This window comes from Gymnoscopelus braueri (genome assembly GCF_963280865.1).
Source record: "Gymnoscopelus braueri genome assembly, chromosome: 22".
In the NCBI taxonomy this organism is placed as follows: Eukaryota; Metazoa; Chordata; class Actinopteri; order Myctophiformes; family Myctophidae; genus Gymnoscopelus; species Gymnoscopelus braueri.
This window is the reverse complement of record NC_137624.1, coordinates 1,692,020-1,714,374: the sequence shown is the minus strand read 5'-3', so window position 1 is coordinate 1,714,374 and position 22,355 is coordinate 1,692,020. Positions and strand designations below refer to the sequence as shown.

Here is a 22,355-nt window from a genome sequence, read left to right as displayed (position 1 = left end):
AAATGTATGGTCAAAATTAACACTGATGCACATACACAGATAAATCTGGATTTTGCTGTGCATGGACAGACCACAGAATCATAAACAGTAAGAAATCCAGATGTGGATCCCAAGATCATGAGAATTCTGTACGAGTGAAAAACCTCTTCTTGCACACATCTGGGTCATCTGGGTTTTTGACCATCACAGTGGAAATGGAATAGTCTTATTGTAATTAAAGACACACCTGCAGAGCACGCAAGGCACAGGCACATTGATACAGATGTGTCCGGAAGTTTTGGAAGTTATGAATTCATTATTTTATTCATGTTGATCTCTTTTTTTTTTCGTCCTGCACTGTCCTGGACACAACAGCAGATGTGAATGCACTATGACTCTGGTCAATACAAGTTGGACCATGAACCTTGAACGTGGTCCAACCTTGAGCACACAGCTTTAGATAGTGTAGTTTTAAGCTAAGACGTGAAGATAGATCAGAGCATTTATTGCGAGGAAGGCGAGGGAGCTGGGCTTCTACAAAAAATATTTGGGACTCAAACCACAGCCAAGAGTAACAAGAGACACAGAGGGAGAGAGGTCGTTCAGAGAGCACAGAACTGTATGTAACACGACTAATAGAGGGAGGAAGGACAGCCGGACACGGGAGAGCTGTGGCGGAGAAAAGAGGAAGAAACCACTTCACATACAAGGACATCATTCTGAATTGTCAGCATGTCACTTTCTGTGGACAAGGTCTGTTGTTACTAATGTTATCTCTGTTGTGCAACTGTCTTTGTCTACTCTGTTAGCTTTGAGAGGAGTTATCGCTAAGATAAACACTACTGTTCTTACGCAATATGATATTCCTCAGTTGCTGATAGTGTGCAATGGTATGTTATTTCATGTCTTTATATAACGCATTTTCTGCCTTATATAATGCACTTTGACTTGCCTCGGTGCATGTGCTGTACTATAATATATTTGCCTTGCCTTGCCTTAGTTGAATATTAATTTAATCTAATTTACATCTAGAGATCTACTAATAAAAAATTCTGTATGTGTTTTAGTTTTTCCCCTAGATAGTGCATGTCAATTCGAATTCATGCCACACATTCTTCACATTAATTTACACTTTGTTATCAAAATGCTCTCTGTCTTAATGAGACAATGAAAAACTCACTTCCCAACCAAAAAAAAACTATTCTTCCATTCAAAAATGTTGATTTAGACCGCTCATGAACTCGGATAATTGTGCTGGTCATTCTTCATGTTTTTGTTTCAGAAGAAGCCAACTCCTCGACCAAAGCTGTTTGACTTCCGTGGAGTCTCTATGGTCAACTATTTCACAGACAACTGGGAGAACGTCGAAAACTTTCAGGCCAGGCCAGATGACATCCTCATTGCGACATATCCTAAAGCTGGTCAGTGTGTGGAAGTGATGACACTCGAGTCTGCAGATGTTTGGGATGACTCAGGACTTAAAGATGTCATCCCGCCCCTCTCTCTCTGTCTCCCCCCTCCCCACTCTCTCTCTCTCTCTCTCTCTGTCTTTTCCCCCCTCTTTTTCTCTCTCTCTCTCTGTCTTTCTCTCTCTCTCTCTCATCTCTCAGGCACTACATGGGTCTCTTATATTCTAGACCTTCTGTATTTTGGCCAGACATCTTTAGAGCGTCAGAAGTCCATTCCAATCTATGACAGGGTGCCTTTCCTGGAACTCATGATGCCTCCTTATCCTCCAGGTTTGAGTTCCTCCTCTCTCAATCTGCACTCTGCAATACATCTTTATAATGATAGTACCTTGCTTCAATTCCCTTTATCATACTATAAACCCATACATGTTTGCCTTTGATAACTGACTTTTTATTCATTGCAAGTTCATCCTCACAAACAGTGCCATTCACTTGTATGTAAACAAGGCGAACACTGATTCTAAAGTTCATGAAAGGTCATTGCTTTGGCATATCATCCAGTTGTAATCAATCATTAAACAAGTTTGTGTGAGATTTGTATTGGGATCACGGATCAAAACAAGCCACTTTAATGTAACAGGACATTGCAAAAACATGCTGCTTAGCTCACCTTTTATTCCTCCGTACAGGGGCAGAATTGGCAGATAAACTGACCACCTCTCCTCGCCTCATCAAAACCCATCTTCCAGTCCAGTTCGTGCCAAAGTCCTTCTGGGAGCAAGGCAGCAGGGTATACAGGGCCGGTTCTAGGCTGATCAGCGCTCTAGGCGAGATTTCTCTGATGCGCCCCCGTGCGTGCGCGAAATTTTTCGGGTTTTGGGCGGATTATGATACGTTTTTGGCTTCTTTATTTCGGTTTTAGGGTTAGGGTTAGGTTAGGGTTATGTTATTTAATTCTGATTTTACCGATTTATTATCATTATTATTATTTTTTCCCGACTTTTTTTTCCGCCTCTCCAAACTGCCGCTCTAGGCTCTAGGCTCTATGTTGCCTGTATGGACGCGCCGGCCCTTAGGGTACAGCATATATGTAATAAATACCTTTTTAATCAACTTATGACTCCATTACTTTGACAGGCAGTGCAATACAGTATAATCAACTGAGGAAGTAGTATTTGGGAGTTATCAGGTTATCTTGGGCATTCTCCACACAGATCATTAATTGGTTCAGTGTTTCTTTGCGTGTGCCTTTGTTAAAGACGGGGTGCCGTGATTTTCATTGATTTCTTCCCCCCCTAAAACATAATCATCAGGTATTATGGTTATACTAGGAGGAAGATTTTTTTCAAAAAAGTGTACAAAAATTTTAAAATTATGTTTTTATGTGGACACGCCTCCAGTTCATTAAGTATACCTGGTTCTCACCTTAGCACCTCCTCCACCACCTTAGCACCACCCACCTGTCCTATAGTCCCTCCTCCTCCTCACCTGATGTGTTATGATAATGAGGGGGAGGGTATGTTTTTACTATGTTACTAAAGCGCTGTTTCTCTATTGGCACGTTTGACCCTCAAGGTTTCAGCCTCCAGGTAGAAATTCAAAATAGTCAGAAGACATAAAACACCATAAAACACCATAGACACATGAAAAACAGAAAAAGTGCAAAACCATGGCACCACCTCTTTAACAGATTAAGATCGGGAAAGCATCTGTCATTTTAGATTTTAACCACTTTAACCATTATTTTATACTTTGGCTATTCAAAAATAGCAGATATACAAGCTCATATCGCGGATATGAGCTTGTAGATCTGCTATTTTTTAATGTGCAAATCTTGTGCAAATCTTGTGCGAATGTGCAAATCTTTGAATATATATATTTCTAAAGCGAACATTTGTAACTCAAATTCTTGCTTCTGTGGGAACCTGGAACTAAATATTTTGAGATGGGGGTCCGCGGCCAAATACATATGATTTTGGGGGTCCTTGACATGAAAAAGTTTGAGGAGTGAGGAGCCCCCACCGGGAGGACTTAGAGCCTGCCCTTCGTCCTACTCCTCCCGCCCAACACTCCCTGCTGACAGGTGCCAACCCCCAGCCCGTAGCATTAGCTGCAATGACAATTATCACCCTCCCCCGCCCGGCTTTCCTCCCCCGAACATGGGCCAATTGACGCTCGACAAAGCCGGATGCTCATTACGGTGGATTTGAACCCACAACCTCTGTTGGTGGTGGGCAGGCACTTTACCACTGCACCACTAGAGCTCCTTCACAGTTTGACTGTTGACCACTTAAACCCTATACTTTGATGAGCGGAGTCCCTCAGGAACTATACTAATCTTAATAATTTGTTTTAAAATAATGATTTGATGCTCATATTAACCGTAGGAAGTATTACGTTGTTTTTTATTTTCACATGCATTCCATAAATTACATAGGGCTGGACCACACATGGACAAATTACATCATCAACTTGCGACGGGCATTGCCCAGATTGAGTGGAAGATGAACTATTTCTAAAATAAAGCAAATATTAAAAGTTTTTCTAATTCAACATTTTAGTTACAGAGGACAATTATAATGTATTAAAGGTAGGGTAAGTGATATTTTTTGGTTAAAACAAAAAGTTTTTTGTTAAAAGGTTAAAATACTATATTCTGATAGTAATCATTGCTATAGAGTGTTTTTTCAGTAACAGATGTCTCCCTGTCTCTCCAGCTCTTTAATAAACAGAAAATAAATTTTTCGGTAGGTGTCAAAATCTCAGCCAATCAGGAGAAAGTACCCATTTTTAAGCTTAATTTGTATAGTGTTCCAGTTCAAATTTTGTCTGCTCATTTCTTAGTGTCATCACTTCCAATTTCACTTGTTTAATCTGTATCCTGATTGAGTTCTCTATCCTGGTTGGATAAAATTGGAAATGAAACTGAAACTGAAACGAAAATGCATTTTCTGTTTAATAAAGAGGTGGAGAGACAAGGAGACTCCTAATACTGAACAAACACTCTATAGCAATGAGTACTATCAGAATATAGAGCTATTTAACAATTATTTTAACCAACGCAAATCACTTACCCTACCTTTAAGGCATATTTGGCTTATTAGCCAGGGATCCTTTTAAGTGTTAAATGACATTGCTTTCCCTTTTTCACCTGAGAAGATAACTTTCATATCTCTCATGGTATTTAACACAGAGCAACATTTGAACAAATGCACAGCATGAGGCAAAACCAAGCTTGCCTCAAGTGACTTTTAGTGGTTTTCTTTGTAAATATAGGTGGTCTACGTGGCGCGTAATGCCAAAGACAACGCCGTGTCCTATTTCCACTTTGATCGCATGTGCCTGGTCCAGCCTGAGGCAGGAGACTGGAGCAGCTACCTTCAGAGGTTCATGGACGGAAAGCGTGAGTGTGAAATAAAGTACTGGAAACCAGTGCGATCATCTTCATGGGTTTCCATTGTTTTCTCGTCCAGAAGTTCCTTCATAAACCCATTCAATCCGTGAACGCATCTGTGTCATTTTAGATATAACCATTATTTCATACTTTGGCTATTCAAAAATAGCGTTATGAGCTTGTAGATATTTTTGAAAAATCATGACAATTTGAATATATATTTAAAGGGAACATGGGGGGTCACTGGAACAAAATATTTTATATCAATGGTTCTAAAACTTTTTCACGTCAAGGACCCCCAAAATGATATGTATTTGGCCGCGGACCCCCATCTCAAAACATTTTGTAATAGCCCAAACCTTACCCCAGAAGCAGAGATTTGAGTAAAATGTTCAATTTTAAAAATGTATATATTCAAAGATTTGCACAAATGTTCACGTTTTTTTTTCAAAAATAGCAGATCTACAAGCTCATAGCGCGGCACTCTGTGTCGCGTTATGAGCTTGTAGATCTGCTATTTATGAATAGCCAAAGAAATCTAAAATGACAGAGCTGCGTTCCCGGATTGAATGGGTTAATTTGTTGTTCTTTTGGTTTCAGTGGTGTGGGGCCCTTGGCATGACCATGTAACTGGCTGGTGGGAGAAAAGACAGGCTCACTCTAAACTCCACTACATGTTCTATGAAGATCTGATTGAGGTGCACATACCTATTACCGCACTGTATGTGTTTGTGTTTAAACCACAACATACTTTTGTAACTTTCCTCTTCTACCCCCGGATTTGAACCTGGTTTCCTGCGCAAGTGCTGAAATGTTTACTCTTGAGCTAATAGAGCCTGTCTGCTTGCTCAGGGTATACATTGAATCTTGATTCATGTCAGATCCTGTGTATAGGTGAGATTATGACTTTTGACACAATGTAAATGTCTCAATAGGGAGACAAAATACAACCACCCCAATGCCAATTATATAAGTTATATTTCTACCATACACATTGTATAAGTTATATTATTGTAACATACTCTACCATACACATTGGACAAAATGACTGCACTATAGCCTACTGAATACACACGTGTGATATAGGCTTATTTTAAGCTGCATGATACTGATTTTAACATGCTGCTATTTTCAGGTGTTTTTGTGTTAATTCTATTCTCCCTTCTTCTACTTCTAATTCTTTATTTATTATTTTTAACTGCAAAACATGAAAGCTTGCATAAATACGAGTTTCATTCATTATTTTACCTGTGTATTTTACGTATTCATACAGTTTATTGATTGATTGCTGATTGCCCTATTCTTCGCAAACATTTGGTGAAAATAGCCTATCTACACGCTCGCAATGTGACACTTGATGCAATGTGACACTTGATGCAATGTGAGCTTGTAGATCGCCTATTTCTGTTGAAGATATTTAACCCATTCAAACCAGGAACGCATACTGTGTCATTTTAGATTTTTCAGCTACAGTATAACCATTATTTTATACCTTCAAAAATAGCTTGTAGATCTGCTATTTTTTGGGGGGAAACCGTGATTTTCTTTGCAAATCTTATATATATATGCCTTATGGTCCGTGTACGTTCTGGCAGTTGGATTTTCGGTAGCACTTTACAATAATGACCCGTTATAAAGCATTTATAAACGTTTATAAGCAGTTTGTAGACTATTAACAAATCATTAACAACCTGTTTGTTGACATTCGTAAATGATTACTAAAACCTTTATAACTACAGTTACAAATCATCTATAAAGGTATTAGTAAGTAGTAAACTATTCATGAATGAGCCATGTATAATACATCTGTAAATGATTATTAAATCATTTGTAACTGATTTTACATAATATATACAAGCTATTGGTAGCTTGTTCATGTTTAACATATGCTTTGTTAAACATTCCTAAAGTATCTATAAATCCTTAGTACATGTTATTATGTGCCCTATAGTAAAGTGAAGACAGTTCATCATTTACAACTGTCTGTTAATGTGTTTGTTCATGTTTAACATATGCTTTGTAAAACATTCCTAAAGTATCTATAAATCCTTAGTACATGTTATTATGTGCCCTATAGTAAAGTGAAGACAGTTCATCATTTACAACTGTCTGTTAATGTGTTTGTTCATGTTTAACATTATGCTTTGTAAAACATTCCTAAAATATCGATAAATCCTTTGTACATTTTATTATGTGCCCTACAGTAAAGTGAAGACAGTTCATCATTTATGACTGTCTGTTAATGTGGACTTTCTCCTTACCTGTTGCAAACTACCTGGCTTTCATGAATGCAGACACCAAACAATTACTAGAATTATCTTTCATGTTAAGCAAATGATGCGTAAGACATTCGTAAAGAGTATGTAAACCATTTGCAGACGTTATCATGGGCCTGAGCCTAGTTGCTTCTTTTGGGCTTGTTTTTATAGACCTGTCCGCGTGTTTCTTTTTCAAAATCTGGCAACACACTGATTACCTGCATTACACCTGCAGTAGCCTACTAGGGAGGAAGTGAACAGTGATGCAGTTGCAGACTGGACAGAAATATGTCTAATTCCTGTTTGTTTTAACTGTCTTGTTGCAGGTGATCGAGTAACATAAAATGGCTAATCTTACACACATGAAGTAGCATTATGACCAGGGGGTATTTTGATGGTGGCTGTTTGTATCCACAATGTTTGTTTTGATGTGTAGGCTAGTAATGTCCTCCATGCTTAGCAGTTTAGCTTAGCAGCTAAAGCTAACTTGCACTGGGAGGTGGTGACTGCAGAGGCTCCAAGCTGCTACTCTGTGATTCTGTTGTGATGAATTTCTTTGTTTAAATGTCAGTGTGTGTGCTGTGGCCAAGAGTTGCTACATTTTATATCTTAATGAATTGTTTTATACTTTTATACTCTATAACGTTACTTCTGCCACTTTTTGATGTCACATATTGTACTAATCATTGTTAAACATGAAATAATAATGCATAGTCTTCACTTTACAACAAGGCCCATGAACGTTTAAAAATGGTCAACATGCTCTTTACGAATGTCTTACGAATCATATATTAAACATGAAAGATAATTCTAGTAATTGTTTGGTGTCTGCATTCATGAAAGCCAGGTAGTTTGCAACAGGTAAGGAGAAAGTCACATTAACAGACAGTTGTAAATGATGAACTGTCTTCACTTTACTATAGGGCACATAATAACATGTACTAAGGATTTATAGATATTTTAGTAATGTTTTACAAAGCATATGTTAAACATGAACAAACACATTAACAGACAGTTGTAAATGATGAACTGTCTTCACTTTACTATAGGGCACATAATAACATGTACTAAGGATTTATAGATACCTTAGGAATGTTTTACAAAGCATATGTTAAACATGAACAAACACATTAACAGACAGTTGTAAATTATGAACTGTCTTCACTTTACTATAGGGCACATAATAACACGTACTAAGGATTTATAGATACTTTAGGAATGTTTAACAAAGCATATGTTAAACATGAACAAGCTACCAATAGCTTGTATATATTATGTAACATCAGTTACAAATGATTTAATAATCATTTACAGATGTATTATACATGGCTTATTCATGAATAGTTTTACTACTTACTAATACCTTTATAGATGATTTGTAACCGTAGTTATAAAGGTTTTAGTAATCATTTACAAATGTCAATAAACAGGTTGTTAATGATTTGTTAATAGTCTACAAACGGCTTATAAACGTTTATAAATGCTTTAGAATGGGTCGTTACAAATGATTTAATAATCATTTACAGATGTATATAAATGGCTTATTCATGAATAGTTCTCTACTTACTAATACTTTATAAATGATGTGTAACTGTAGTTATAAAGGTTTTAGTAATCATTTACGAATGTCAACAAACAGGTTGTTAATGATTTGTTAATAGTCTACAAACTGCTTATAAACGTTTATAAATGCTTTATAACGGGTAATTATTGTAAAGTGCTACCGGATTTTCTTTTGGAAACCACAAATTGTGCTCATTTTTCATTTTTCATTTAGGGTCGCGTCGGTTCTTTCGCTCCCGTTCGCTCCCGTGTTTCATTTTTCATTCTTCATTTTAAAACAAGTTACGTTCGTTTCGCTCCCGTCTTTAATTTTTCATTCTTCAATAAAAAATAAAAAATGAAACGTAAGAAAACAGGGTTTTGCTTTTTCATTCTTTCATTTCTCGATCTTAATCAAAGATACTGTAAAGACAAGACCAGAAGCGGAAGTAGATTTAGTACTTAAAAATAAAAGTGTATATATATATATATATTAAATATAATTGTATTATACCGTAGGCTACATGATTATAACATTACTATGGCTACACCAATGTTAGACAGATGGACATATATATAGATAGATACATAGATAGATATATAGATAGATAGATAGATAGATAGATAGATAGATAGATAGATAGATAGATAGATAGATGATATAAATATATTATACTGTAGGCTACACGGTTATAACATAAACATAATTATGATAGGCTATATTATTATATTAGGCTATTAACATTATGCAAGCTAATTATATTTACCATGGTTACGTCAATAAGAAGACAGACAGACAGATCTATATCTGTCTGTCTGTCTGTCTGTCTGTCTGTCTGTCTGTCTGTCTGTCTGTCTGTCTGTCTGTCTGTCTGTCTGTCGGACGGATGGACGGACGGACGGGCAGATATACTGTAGGCCTACGTGATTCTCTTCTTTTCATTTAGACATGCGTTTTTTCATCCAAAATGTGTGTTATATTTATATTATTTAGTTGCAGCATGATTAATTAATAGCAATATTACGGAATAGGAAAACAGAAATAAATCTACCTATATAATTCGAACTTGGAAAGTTGGGTTGAGACTTGAGAGCTATAGGCGTCGCTACTCATTGAACCATCGAAATTACATCTCTGCTGACGTTTTAATCGGATACAGCATAGGTGGGCACTAGGGACATCTGGGCACCAGGAAGAGTGGGTACTATGTGCACTGCCTGTGAGATTGAATTCTTTATTAACAATGATTATTAACACCAGTTTTCCCTGTGCCCAGTCTTCCTGGTGCCCAGATTTCCCTCGCGCCCACTCTTCTCCACCCCTAAGTGCCCACTCTTCCAAGTGCCCACATGTCCCTAATGCCCACTCGTCCAAGGTGCCGTCATGTTATCCTGCCAGAAAAATAAAACTTAAAAAATTAAAGTTGACACTTCTCTTGATTGTGGGAAAATGTTCTATCTGTTTATATTTTCTAATTGTGTATATATTGCTAATCTGATAGTGTCCTACCAGTCTCAACTGTGTTAGATTCAACCTTAGATTATAGCACCAACTAACGATGTCTGCTTTCAAATAGGCCCACTAATGGCCAACTGAACATTTTTAACCCAACTGTATAATGACTGTTTTTGAAATCCCCAGCAGTTACAAAGGTTGTTTTTCTCCTTGAAACACTATTAGGAATCAGATATATCAAGATGCATACATGTACTTTAGCCAATCTATTTAATTTAGACATAAGCTTTTTCATCCAAAATGTGTTGGCTTTAGTTGCAGTATGATTAATAGTAATACAACCTGACGACTTTAAGTCATACAGTGTGTACCAGCCATGGTAATCGAGGGAACCGAAAATAACAGATCTTCCCAGAGTGAGATGTGAACCTCTTAACTGTGGGGGGTAGTTAATATTGTATTGGTAGGAGGTGGCACCAAGAGCCACGGTAGAACATTGAAGCGGCCATCGCCTGGTGGTCAAATCTGGGATTGCAATAGTTCTACATATAAAACGCCACTGCGCATGCTTCTACCGTTTGAAACCCACAGGTTGTCGAGGCGCAACGCTATTGATACTCACCAGTAGATTATGTAAAATGTATTGAATGAATTCAAAACCTGTAAAATGACATCCTGCACATTGCCGTGGCCCGTGGGTATGCACATCAGCTCTGGATTTTGCATTACTTTATTATTTTTACACAAATAATGCCAAAAAAGAGGGGGAGATATTTAGCCAATAGAGCTCTAATCATAATGATTAGAGCCCTATTTGTTCTCTACTGGTTTAACAATTCCCCTTTTTTGGCGTTATTGACCATATAATGCAAGAGGTTATTTGTGTTATTTGTGTAACTTGTAATCAATGAACAACCAAACGTCCAGACTCCAGTGCGCAATGGCAGGGAGAGATTGAGCTCGATCGTTCATGGTGATTATTCCAAAAGTATTACAATTATGACAAACATAGGCTACAACCGTATGTAACCATTTGTAAGGAATGATCCCATCACGGGCACTGTGTGCCATAGGGCAGGGTCTGAATATTGTAGCATCCAAGTTCATGAGATTCCAGATTTCCAGCCAGTTGTAAAGACTCGATTTAAAATTACTACTGCAATATCAACATTATTACGTTTGGACACCTGGATTTCCTAGGTCTATATCCTTCTATGTAGGCCTACTGTAGACAGAGTAGACAGACAGACAGACAGACAGACAGACAGACAGACAGACAGACAGACAGAAACGGTCAGAGACGCACCAGTACCACCGAGTGCTAGTATGGAGCTTGTTGTTGCGTCTTTGAACAGTTCACACAGCGAGCAAAACTTGGGGAGCCCGATTTGGGGGCTACGCAAACAGGGACTATTAATTAACCATGCTACAAGTAAATAGTATAACACACATTTTGGGTGAAAAGGCGCATGTGTAAATGAAAATAAAATAATATATTGGCTATAATCAAGTCTACTTATCAATCTGTCCGTAAGTCCGTCCGTCCGTCCATCCAGACAGACAGACAGACACTGAATATTGATAAGCTCTGATGTACCAGTCCAAAGTTCCATTGTATCTTTTGTATTGATAGTATTCACGTTTTGTTTATACCGATTCTGAAACACTTGATGACAATGAGTGGCTTCATTTTTTTTTAAATTGTTTTAGGTTACTACATTAGATAGATAGATAGATAGATAGCACCGGGAGCGCACGTATGGTACCCTCAGTCTGTCCAGTCTGAGTGTGTCCCTTTGCCTATATTGCCTCCCCAGCGCACCTCAGCATAGAAAAGGACGCTGCAACCACTGTCTGATAGAACATCTGCAGATGTTTATTATTGTGTATTGAGGAAATCTAACATGCTGTAGTACAGTAGGTCTATAACATGACCTGCTGAGCTTTATAAGGCTGCTTCATCGTTGCAGACGGCAGTGCTTTCTACGGGCATAATATTGTCAAACCCTTACACTGATGACTGACAGGGCATTAGTGAAAGCAGCTACCAGTTATTTGAAGATATTAATCTGTTCCGCTATATAGGCGATTTAAATTGTAGGCTACTGTGTGGAAATAACTGCAGTGTGTATTTATGTATAGGCTAGTAACGGTAACAGCCAGGATAGGTGGGCACCAAAACATTCTGGGCACTAGGGATAACTGGGCACCTTGGACGAGTGGGCATGAGGGACATGTGGGCACTTGGAAGAGTGGGCACTTAGGGGTGGAGAAGAGTGGGCGCTAGGGAAATCTGGGCACCAGGAAGACTGGGCACCGGGAAAACTGGTGTTAATAATCATTGTTAATAAAGAATTCAATCTCACAGGCAGTGCACATAGTACCCACTCTTCCTGGTGCCCAGATGTCCCTAGTGCCCACCTATGCTGTATCCGATTAAAACGTCAGCAGAGATGTAATTTCAATGAGTAGCGACACCTATAGCTCTCAAGTCTCAACCCAACTTTCCAAGTTCAAATTATATAGGTAGATTTGTTTCTGTTTTCCTATTCCGTAATATTGCTATTAATTAATCATGCTGCAACTAAATAATATAAATATAACACACATTTTGGATGAAAAAACGCATGTCTAAATGAAAAGAAGAGAATCACGTAGGCCTATATCTGCCCGTCCGTCCGACCGACAGACAGACAGACAGACAGACAGACAGACAGACAGACAGACAGACAGACAGACAGACAGACAGACAGACAGACAGACAGACAGACAGACAGACAGACAGACAGACAGATATAGATCTGTCTTCTTATTGACGTAACCATGGTAAATATAATTAGCTTGCATAATGTTAATAGCCTAATATAATAATATAGCCTATCATAATTATGTTTATGTTATAACCGTGTAGCCTACAGTATAATATATTTATATTATCTATCTATCTTTATCTATCTATCTATCTATCTATCTATCTATCTATCTATCTATCTATCTATCTATATATCTATCTATATATCTATCTATATATATGTCCATCTGTCTAACATTGGTGTAGCCATAGTAATGTTATAATCATGTAGCCTACGGTATAATAAAATTATATTTAATATATATATATATATATATACACTTTTATTTTTAAGTACTAAATCTACTTCCGCTTCTGGTCTTGTCTTTACAGTATCTTTGATTAAGATCGAGAAATGAAAGAATGAAAAAGCAAAACCCTGTTTTCTTACGTTTCATTTTTTATTTTTTATTGAAGAATGAAAAATTAAAGACGGGAGCGAAACGAACGTAACTTGTTTTAAAATGAAGAATGAAAAATGAAACATGGGAGCGAACGGGAGCGAAAGAACCGACGCGACCCTAAATGAAAAATGAAAAATGAGCGCAATGGGCGGATTTCTGTTTGTGGTTTCCAAAAGAAAATCCAACTGCCAGAAAGTACACAGACCCTTTTTAAAGCAAACATTTTTACTTGAATCTTTGCTTCTGGGGATTCTACAAATGTCTTCTAAATCCTAAAAGTTGTTTTTGGAAAAAACTTATGTTGCTATAATATCAGTGGTTCTCAAACTTTTTCATGTCAAGGACCCCCAAAATGATATGTATTTGGCCGCAGACGCCCATCTCAAAATATTTTGTTCTTAAAAATATTAATGTTCAAATAGCAGATCTACAAGCTCATAGCTATCATCACTCTGTGCTTGTATATCTGCACTTTTTGAATAGCCAAAGAAGTCCAAAATGACACAGATGCGTTCCTGTCTTAATCGGTTAATGTGGAGATACAAAATGTTAACTCTTTATCGGCCAACAGAAGCAGGATTTGTCTCTGATCACGGTTTGTGTTCACAGGACACCGGTCTTCAGATAGACAGACTGTGCTCCTTCCTTGGTTTGTGTCCGTCAGCCGAAGAGAAGGAGAGCATCAGAGCAGGAGTGCAGTTTGACAGCATGAAGAACAACAAGATGGCCAACTACTCCACTGAAGCAGAAATGGATTTCAAAGTCTCTCCCTTCATGCGGAAAGGTGAATAGATCATTCATTGGTTCTCAAAGTGGGGTCCGGGGACCCCCAGGGGTCCTTGAGGGAGTCCCAGGGGGTCCCCAGCTAAATGATAGATAGTTAGGAACCAAATGGACCCTTATGGTTCCATTTGTACACTCTCATAGTTACATTAAAGGTAGGGTAAGTGATTTTTTTGGGTATTTATTTTGTTTTTTGTTAAAAAGGTTAAAGCACTTTATTCTGATAGTAATCATTGCTACAGAGCGTTTGTTCAGTCACAGGGGTCTCTCCAGCTTTTTAGTAAACAGAATATATGTACATTTTGAGATAGGTGACAAAATTTAAGCCAATCAGGAGAGAGCACTGAAAATGCATTTTCTGTTTAATAAAGAGCTGGAGAGACATGGAGACTCCTTTTACTGAACAAACACTCTATAGCAATGAGTACTATCAGAATATAGAGCTATTTAACACTTATGTTAATCAAAGTAAATCACTTACCCTACCTTTAACATTGATTTTACAATATAAATTGGGGTCGCAGAGATAGAAATGCCATTAAGTGGGGGTCCGTAGCCTAATAATGCATGGGGGTCCTTGAAATTAAAATGGTTGAGAATCACTGCTAGAGCCGTAAAAATCTTCTCTTGTGGGGGTCCCTGGCATATTTTTTCAAATTGGGGTCCGCGGGCTAATAAGTATTAATCTGGGGGTCCTTGACATTTAAAAGTTTGAGAACCACTGGAATAGACGATGCGATGATACAAGGAGATCATTTCTCCTGCAGTTTATGAGTAGTGTTGGGATCCTTAGGACAGGGGTCTTCAACAGGGGGTCCGGGACCACTAGGGGGTCCTCAGAGCTACTATATATAGGGGGTCCGCCAAATCTTTGTGTGATAGGATGTTTTTTGTTACATTAACCACTTCAACCCTATGGCATCCCTATTCTGAGGAGAACATTAGCCAAAATAATAATACGGCTCACAACGCCTCACGCCGCGAGGCGTTGTGAGCTTGTAGATCGGCTATTTTCAGCATGCAACCAAGTGTAAAATCAGCCATTACAATTCCATCAAGGAATTTTAGTCGACTAAATCAACTGTAGATTTAGATTTGATTCAAAAGACTATGACTAAAACTGAGTCAAAATTTGCTGTCAAAATCAACACTACCCAACAACTCAACTCAACCTTGAATCCCTATATGATCGGATGAGATTTAGAAATCTTGTGAAATTTTGTGATCCAAGATCAGACAATCCAGCCAAATGTTGTCCCGGTATTTCAAAAAAAATCGGGATAGGATCACTCTGATCCAGATTCAGCCTTTTCAAGATTGCCAGATACTGATTTTGGCCCAAAGGACACTTTTTTCTTGTGCCCAGAATAAGGATTCAGATGTGACTAAAATACATGAAAATGTTAATCAACCATAAAGGCTACAAATACGGTACTATTTTAATTTATAAACCTTAACATTTTATTCATAATGAAACATATTTAAATTCACTGTGTAGTGTGTTTTGCTATGGTAATCCACTCGAAATCTAGCCCTCCAATGTGGTCTAAGGCAAATTGAAGCTTGAATTTGATTTGCTGATCTGATGTTTTTTTGGTTTTGAACCCCAAACTCCAAATCTGATCGGATTAGATAGGGATTAAATAAATGTTTAGACCTCGTTATTTGGCTCATTATAGCTTTTGCAGCACGTGTGTTGAACAATGCCAAGGACACTGGCACAGGTCACTTTCCTGTCCAAAACTTTTACTTTTCAGGATTAAAAAATAGCAAAAATGGCAAAAATATAATTGTCCTCAAAAATGACTTAGGCCATTAGTTTAGCAAGGTGACGAAATAGAAGTGTATAACCTAGAAGCAAGAGCCTTGCACACAGCACCTTTAAGTCAGTCAAACTGTCCTTCTTCTTGATTATTCTTTTTTCTTTTGATTATTTTCCTTGTGGCATATACCTAGAATATTATTATTATTATTATTATTATTATTATTATTATTATTATTATTATTATTATTATTGTGGGATCGCTTTAGCGATCATTGTGGGATCGCTTTAGCGATCACACTAATGTTATCTTCACTATTTATCATTATTATTATTATTCCCACAGTTTTTAGGGTCATTTCAATGGAGAAATGACATTTAATGACGTCATAAAGCATAATGCCATTCTAGTCATAATGCATAATGCCATTCTAGTGACGTCATAATACTGATGTCATTGTATTATGACCCTACTATAACACTACTAACACTATCAATACTCAATACCAGCTCATTCTTAGCAATCCCACACTGTTTCTTCAGGAACAGTACTTTCTAGTTGTTATTGTTATTGTTATTATTATTATTATTGTCTCCGCCGGAGGTGGAGAGTATGTTTTCGCTTCGTCCCGCCGTGTGTTAGCATGGCCCCTAGCCAAGCTAACATTGGTCAAGCTCCACGTGACACGTGTCAATATGTTGACACCAATGCCTTTGATTGGCTAGAGGGACGTATGACGAAATAAAACCCTATAAATAGGTGTGTCACTTCAAAAAGCCATTTATGTTCTTTGAAGTGAGGTAAGACAGGATCAATCAGTCTTGATTGGAACAGTACCTTCCTGTCTAGGGTAAAATATATATCTTTTACCCTACTGTATCTCATTAGTTATTGCTATGATAATATAATTGCTATATATCAGATGCGTCATAGTATATATACATTTTTGTAATACAGTAATACATTTATGACAATTAATATTATTGTCTGTTCACCAGCCAGAGGTTGTATCTCATTACTTATTGTATCTCATTACTTATTGTTATGATAATATAATTGCTATGATATAGTAATATGTTCTATTTTACGTAAAAATTAGAACATTCCTAGAGAACTATGGTTAAAGATAGGGTAAGTGATTTCATTTGATTAAAATAGCACGGATCTGCTGGCGGAGACTTGTGCTCCGAGGAGCACATTTTCTAGTTATTATTATTATTATTATTATTATTATTATTATTATTATTAATGATGCTGCCACAATGTTGTGAGGAACCAGAACAAAGTACATTTTACTTGTGAGTACCTATACATGTACACAAGACGTAACAATAAAGAACACCTTGAACCCTGATCTTCTAGGAAAGGTTGGTGACTGGAAGAACCATTTCACCGTGGCCCAGAATGAACTGTTTGATGAAGACTACAAGACAAAGATGAAGAATCCCACTCTACAATTCCGTATCGAAGTGTAGAGATGTCTGGCCAGGTCATATGCAGGCATAAAGATGGATCATGGATCAACACTATAACTTGATGCATAATATGGTGCTGAAAATGGGTGATCAGTGTTGTGCGAATTGTTCGTTTTTTGTTAGTTTGTTTATACATTTTCTTTTCTATTAATATGTAGGATTCATGTTAACATGTATTTTCACACATTTAACCACTTAAACATGCTGCCCCCCTTTCTAGTATTAATACGTGACTAATCTAATATACGTTGAATCCGCTTCAAGTAAGTGGGTTTGTACAGTAGGCTATATCAGTGCAGTGGGTTTGTAGTTCAGTGGCTTTTGTAAGAATAGTTCCCAAATTCTACAGCTATAGTTCTCAAGGCATCATGAGCCATGATCTTTTGAAATTAGACTTTGTCCCAACATCTCCAACACAAAAAATTTAAAACTTTTAATAAAGACATACATTACATTACATTACAGTCATTTAGCAGATGCTTTTATCCAAAGCGACTTACAATAATTGCATTCAACATAGGTAGGCAAGGAAACTACTAATCACAGAAGTCTTAAGTGCATTCTCTTCTAAAACAAGTAACTAAGAGTATACCTAGCGCTAAGGTAAAAGTGCAATATATCAGCTAACCTACCTACTTTCTTAAACAGATGAGACAAATAGGAACATCAAAGACAAACAAGTCTTTAATTTAGGCCTCAAGCAACCAAATGAAAGAAACATATATGTTATATTCATCATCAATGCTGTTATTATTCATCAATATTTCAATACTAATGACAATAAAGAGTTTGATGAGACTCTGGCTGTTCATCCGAGTGTCTTCACGAAGGCCTTGTGGAAGACCCACGATAATATAGTATTGTACATAATCACCTGATCAGTTATTTGAGATAATTACGATTATATATTTGTTTCATGATTGTCAGAATAGTTGTGATGTGACCCCGTTATGAGGTTGTGTATGAGCTATTTTCCTCTATTTGTCTTATTTAGTTTTAGTATTATTAAATGATTAAATATGGCCTGTTTTGCCCGTAGTACATTATTTATCATTATTCCTTTGTGCGCCCGGCTTTGGCGGTGACTGTTCTGCACATGTCAGGGGGAGCGATTCCAGAGAGGGCGTAAAGGCAGGGTACAGGGGTTGTTTTAATGCACCCAGTCACTATCCTGCAGGTCTCATTGAGGATAGGGTCTACTTTGCATGCGTGGCTTGATTTATACCATGCTGGGCAGGCAGACAGAACTGGCACGGGCTAATCGTGACGCCACCCTTGGCTGTCACAGACAGAGTTGCCTTTGTCAGTCCAGTCCAGAAGCCCTTCATTGACCTCCCCCTTACGCCAGGTGTTACCTTTGGGCCGGGGATGGAGACATTACTGCAACAAACTGCGAGAGACTCTGCAGCAGTTCATGGCTTCGCGGCCTGGGCCTGCTCCTAGGGGAGCCCGGCAGCCAGAAGAAATCCTGGCAGCCACAGAGGCTCTCAGCTCGTCTTCAGCAGCGACTGGAGTCTCTACCCCCACTGTCAGCCCAGCCTCCAAGGCAGCGGCAAGGTAACCAGGGGAGGGGGTCCCAACAACGCCGTCCACAGCGCAGAGGCCCCCAGGCTGGACGCGGCCGCCCTGCGGCTAGGGGGGATGGTCCCCAGCACTCAGCCTGACCGACCCGACGGTCGAGAGGTGTAGGTGGTCAGATTTGGGGCTCCTTGACGGTGTCGTGCATACGTTGCAGAATGCCAGGGCCCCTGCTACTAACGCAGCTTATGTGACCAGATGGCACATGTTTAGTGCGTGGTGCGACAGTCATGATGCCATTCCAGGGCCATCCCCTCAAAAAGGGGAGAGGCGCAAAGACTCACAGTGCACCCTACACAATTTCAAAGTTGAAGCCCCATAAGGTTTCACCATACAAATTGGTAAGAACCTGTATAATGTTCTGACTTAGAAAAAAAGTATCTTAGAGCTGTGACTTTAACCCAACAGGAAGTCAGCCATCTTGAATTTATACTTCCGTTCTAGTGCATCTTATGCTATTTTCACGGGTCATACTTTAACAAACTCCTCCTAGGAGGATGGTCAGATTCACCTCAAACTCGCTCAGTGTACATAAAAGACCTTAATGATGAAAAGTGTTCGGAAGACGGCGTGACTGTGGCGAAGCGGCAAACTTCATGTTTTGCCGCTAAACAAGGGACAATAGCCGATTTACGAGGTAGAGTTTTCTTTTTTTTATATGTAACTTTTGAACTGATTGCCATACAGACTTTTGGGTGACCTCATTACGTAAATTCCCTGGCTGTTGTTGTTTTCACAAAGTCTGTAAATTAGTCATTGGAGACACTTGTAATCTTCTTTCCCCCGACACGGTCGAGGCAGAAGGCCGCCACCCTAGAGCCTAGGGTCTGCCTGACGTTTCTTCCAGTTAAGAGGGAGTTTTTCGTTGCCACTGTCGCAAAACTGCTTGCTCAGGGTGGGATGTCGGGTCTCTACTCTACATGTAAAGTGTCTTGAGACAACTTGTTGTGATTTGACACTTTAATAAAATTGAATTGAATTGAATTGAATTAATCCGAAAGTCACCGGTTTAATTCCCGGACTGTTCAGTGTCAATGAGCAAGCCACTTAATCCCCAACTCATCATGACCCATCTGAGCAGCCATCAGCTGGGTGAAGCTGAAACCGAAACTGTCCTGTCTGATAAAAAAAAAAGTCTGTGTCTCTTAGTATGTGTTCATGTACATCTGTCTTGGATTGTGCATACCTGGCTGTGTTGGCCTGCCTAAAACAGTGATTCTCAACCTTTTGAATCTCAAGGACTCCCAATTTGATATCCATTGATAGGCTACGGACCCCCATTTGTACCAGTTTTACCTCTGGCACCCTCATTCTACTTCATCATTTGTACACCCTCAGAGTTACAGATCCGTAAAGGGTCCATTTGGTTCCATTTGTACACTTTCATAGTCACAGACCCGTTACGAGTCAATTTGGTTCTATGCGTACACTCTCAGAGTTAAAGACCTGTAATTCTGAATGGGGAAATAAACCGCGACCCAGGTAAAGTAAATTGTGTCAGACTTCTGTGCTCTCTATTGGTTTCATTTGTACACTCTCAAAGTTACAGACCCCTAAGGGTCCATTTGGACCCCTGATGGTCCCCGGACCACCAGGTTGAGAACCAGTCGCCAAACACCTAATAAACCTTGACGGTCTCGTACGTATCGGGGAACGGTACACTGATGTGTCCATCTCCAGCCACTAGGGGGAGCGCTCCGACGAGGGGGACCACGTTCCAGGACAGCGTCAGCTTCACGTTCTCGTTGGCCCTCAGGCCGTTCCCGTCGTCCAAGAAGGGGTATTTCAAGTCCACGTCTTTCAGGCGGAGTTGAGTGTCCTCGTCGCCTCGAAGCAGGATCTTATCCCACAGGACCACCTGGTTCACGGCGTTACTCGACGTTGCGTACTCCGCGCACACGTACACGTACAGCTGCTTGACGTTCCAGTCGAAGACGGGCCGGAAGTCGGCCGTGAGGTCGAACGCGACGTACGCCAGGTCGCCAGTCCCCCCGTAGTCCCTGAGGTCCCTCACCAGGACCCGGGTCACACGAACGTCCACTGCCGCGGCGCGTCTGTCTTTGAAAGCCGTTGCGAGGACGCAGGCCAAAGTCAAGGCCGCCAACGCCCACAGAACGCATGCCCCCAGCTCATTTGCCCTCGATACAAACGTGTTCATCCTGAAATAAACCAATGGATAAAACGTTTAAAAAGGGTTTAAAACTATTCAGTATAAACAGCAACAGTCATCAGTTAAGTGATCCTCCTTTACTGGGCTAATAGAGTGCAACTAGGACAAGATTTGGATAGCCCCTTCTTTCTGCTTTGTCCGTTTCTAAAGAATAGCAACAACATCCTGTATTTTATACACTGGGTGATGTCATCTGTGATGTCATTGGTTATGTCCCTGGGGTCGACGACAGACAGACAGACAGACAGACAGACAGACAGACAGACAGACAGACAGACAGACAGACAGACAGACAGCGTCATGTCCAGGGGGTGTACTTCTATATCTTTTGACATATGAACAACATGTCCAGGGGGCATGGCTGGCGGAGAGTATTCACACATCAAACCGCCTCAAGCTACAGAAACAGGAGACAGGCTCCTGCCCTATCATTGGGCCAGATGGCTCGGGAACCTTTGGTTTCCAAGGCTACTTGCTTGCTTTGCTTTCACACAATACAGGCTGGTGGCAGACATGCTTGGCAGACGCACGCACGCACGCACGCACGCACGCACGCACGCACGCACGCACGCACGCACGCACGCACGCACGCACGCACGCATGCACACACACACACACACAGGGCTGAAAGAGAGAGGGTAAAGGTCTCACTGTCCTAAGGCAGATCTACATAAGGCAGATCTACATTTAGGCCGATCTAGATTTCCATATTAGGGCATCAGCTTCCCTGATTGGTCAACCCATCGACTTTTCAGATTGGCCAAGATGTTGTTATGTATTTATTTTCAACCGTATCTTCATAATTGATTTTATTCATTAATTATTTTTGCCAGACCCAGGGGGTCGGCCTACATGAGGCTTTGTCGGTCGGTCGGTCGCTCGGTCGGTCGGTCGGTCGGTCGGTTCGGTCGGTCGGTCTGTCCCTCTTTTCCTCTGCACACACGTCATGCGCGAAGTCCGGCCATTCAGATTTCAACCACTAGGGGTCTAGCAGTGCTCCGAGGAGCACCTTTTCTAGTTGTAGAGAGGTACGCGGCCCTCACACCTACGCTGCACCGCCAATCCGACCGATATGCCCATAGGGAGATCTCTGTATCTGTCAGTCCTTGTCCCTTTTATGCCCATTTATGGAGGTCCCTGATGTCATCAGTATATGCCCATGTACAGTATGGGCATGCTGATATGCCCAAATATGGAAATCTCTGTATCTATCAGTCCTTGTCCCTTTTATGCCCATATATCCATATATGGAGATCTCTTTATCGGTCAGTCCTTGTCCCTGGGCATTCCCCC

At 39.6% G+C, this 22,355-nt stretch overlaps 2 protein-coding genes across 3 annotated transcripts; one reads left to right on the top strand and one right to left on the bottom strand.

Annotated features, from left to right (window-relative positions):
• Window positions 1–594: 594 nt before the first annotated feature.
• On the top strand, window positions 595–17,329 carry LOC308078649 (cytosolic sulfotransferase 1-like). Of its 2 annotated transcripts, none has more exons than XM_080419909.1 (8): window positions 595–732; window positions 1,265–1,400; window positions 1,590–1,718; window positions 2,078–2,178; window positions 4,665–4,791; window positions 5,383–5,480; window positions 13,903–14,077; window positions 17,202–17,329. In XM_080419909.1, exons 1-8 carry the CDS (start codon window positions 712–714, stop codon window positions 17,312–17,314), a joined length of 900 nt encoding a protein of 299 aa, XP_080276035.1. In that variant the 5' UTR covers window positions 595–711; the 3' UTR covers window positions 17,315–17,329. The 2 variants fall into 2 exon arrangements, with proteins under 2 accessions (XP_080276035.1, XP_080276034.1); XM_080419908.1 differs by having other exon boundaries at window positions 1,262–1,400.
• Window positions 17,330–20,510: 3,181 nt separating this feature from the next.
• On the bottom strand, window positions 20,511–21,050 carry LOC308078287 (signal peptidase complex subunit 3-like; the record flags this gene model as incomplete). Its single annotated transcript, XM_080419407.1, has 1 exon — window positions 20,511–21,050. The coding sequence occupies one exon, from the start codon at window positions 21,048–21,050 to the stop codon at window positions 20,511–20,513; it is 540 nt and encodes a 179-aa protein (XP_080275533.1).
• Between the last annotated feature and the right edge of the window lie 1,305 nt (window positions 21,051–22,355).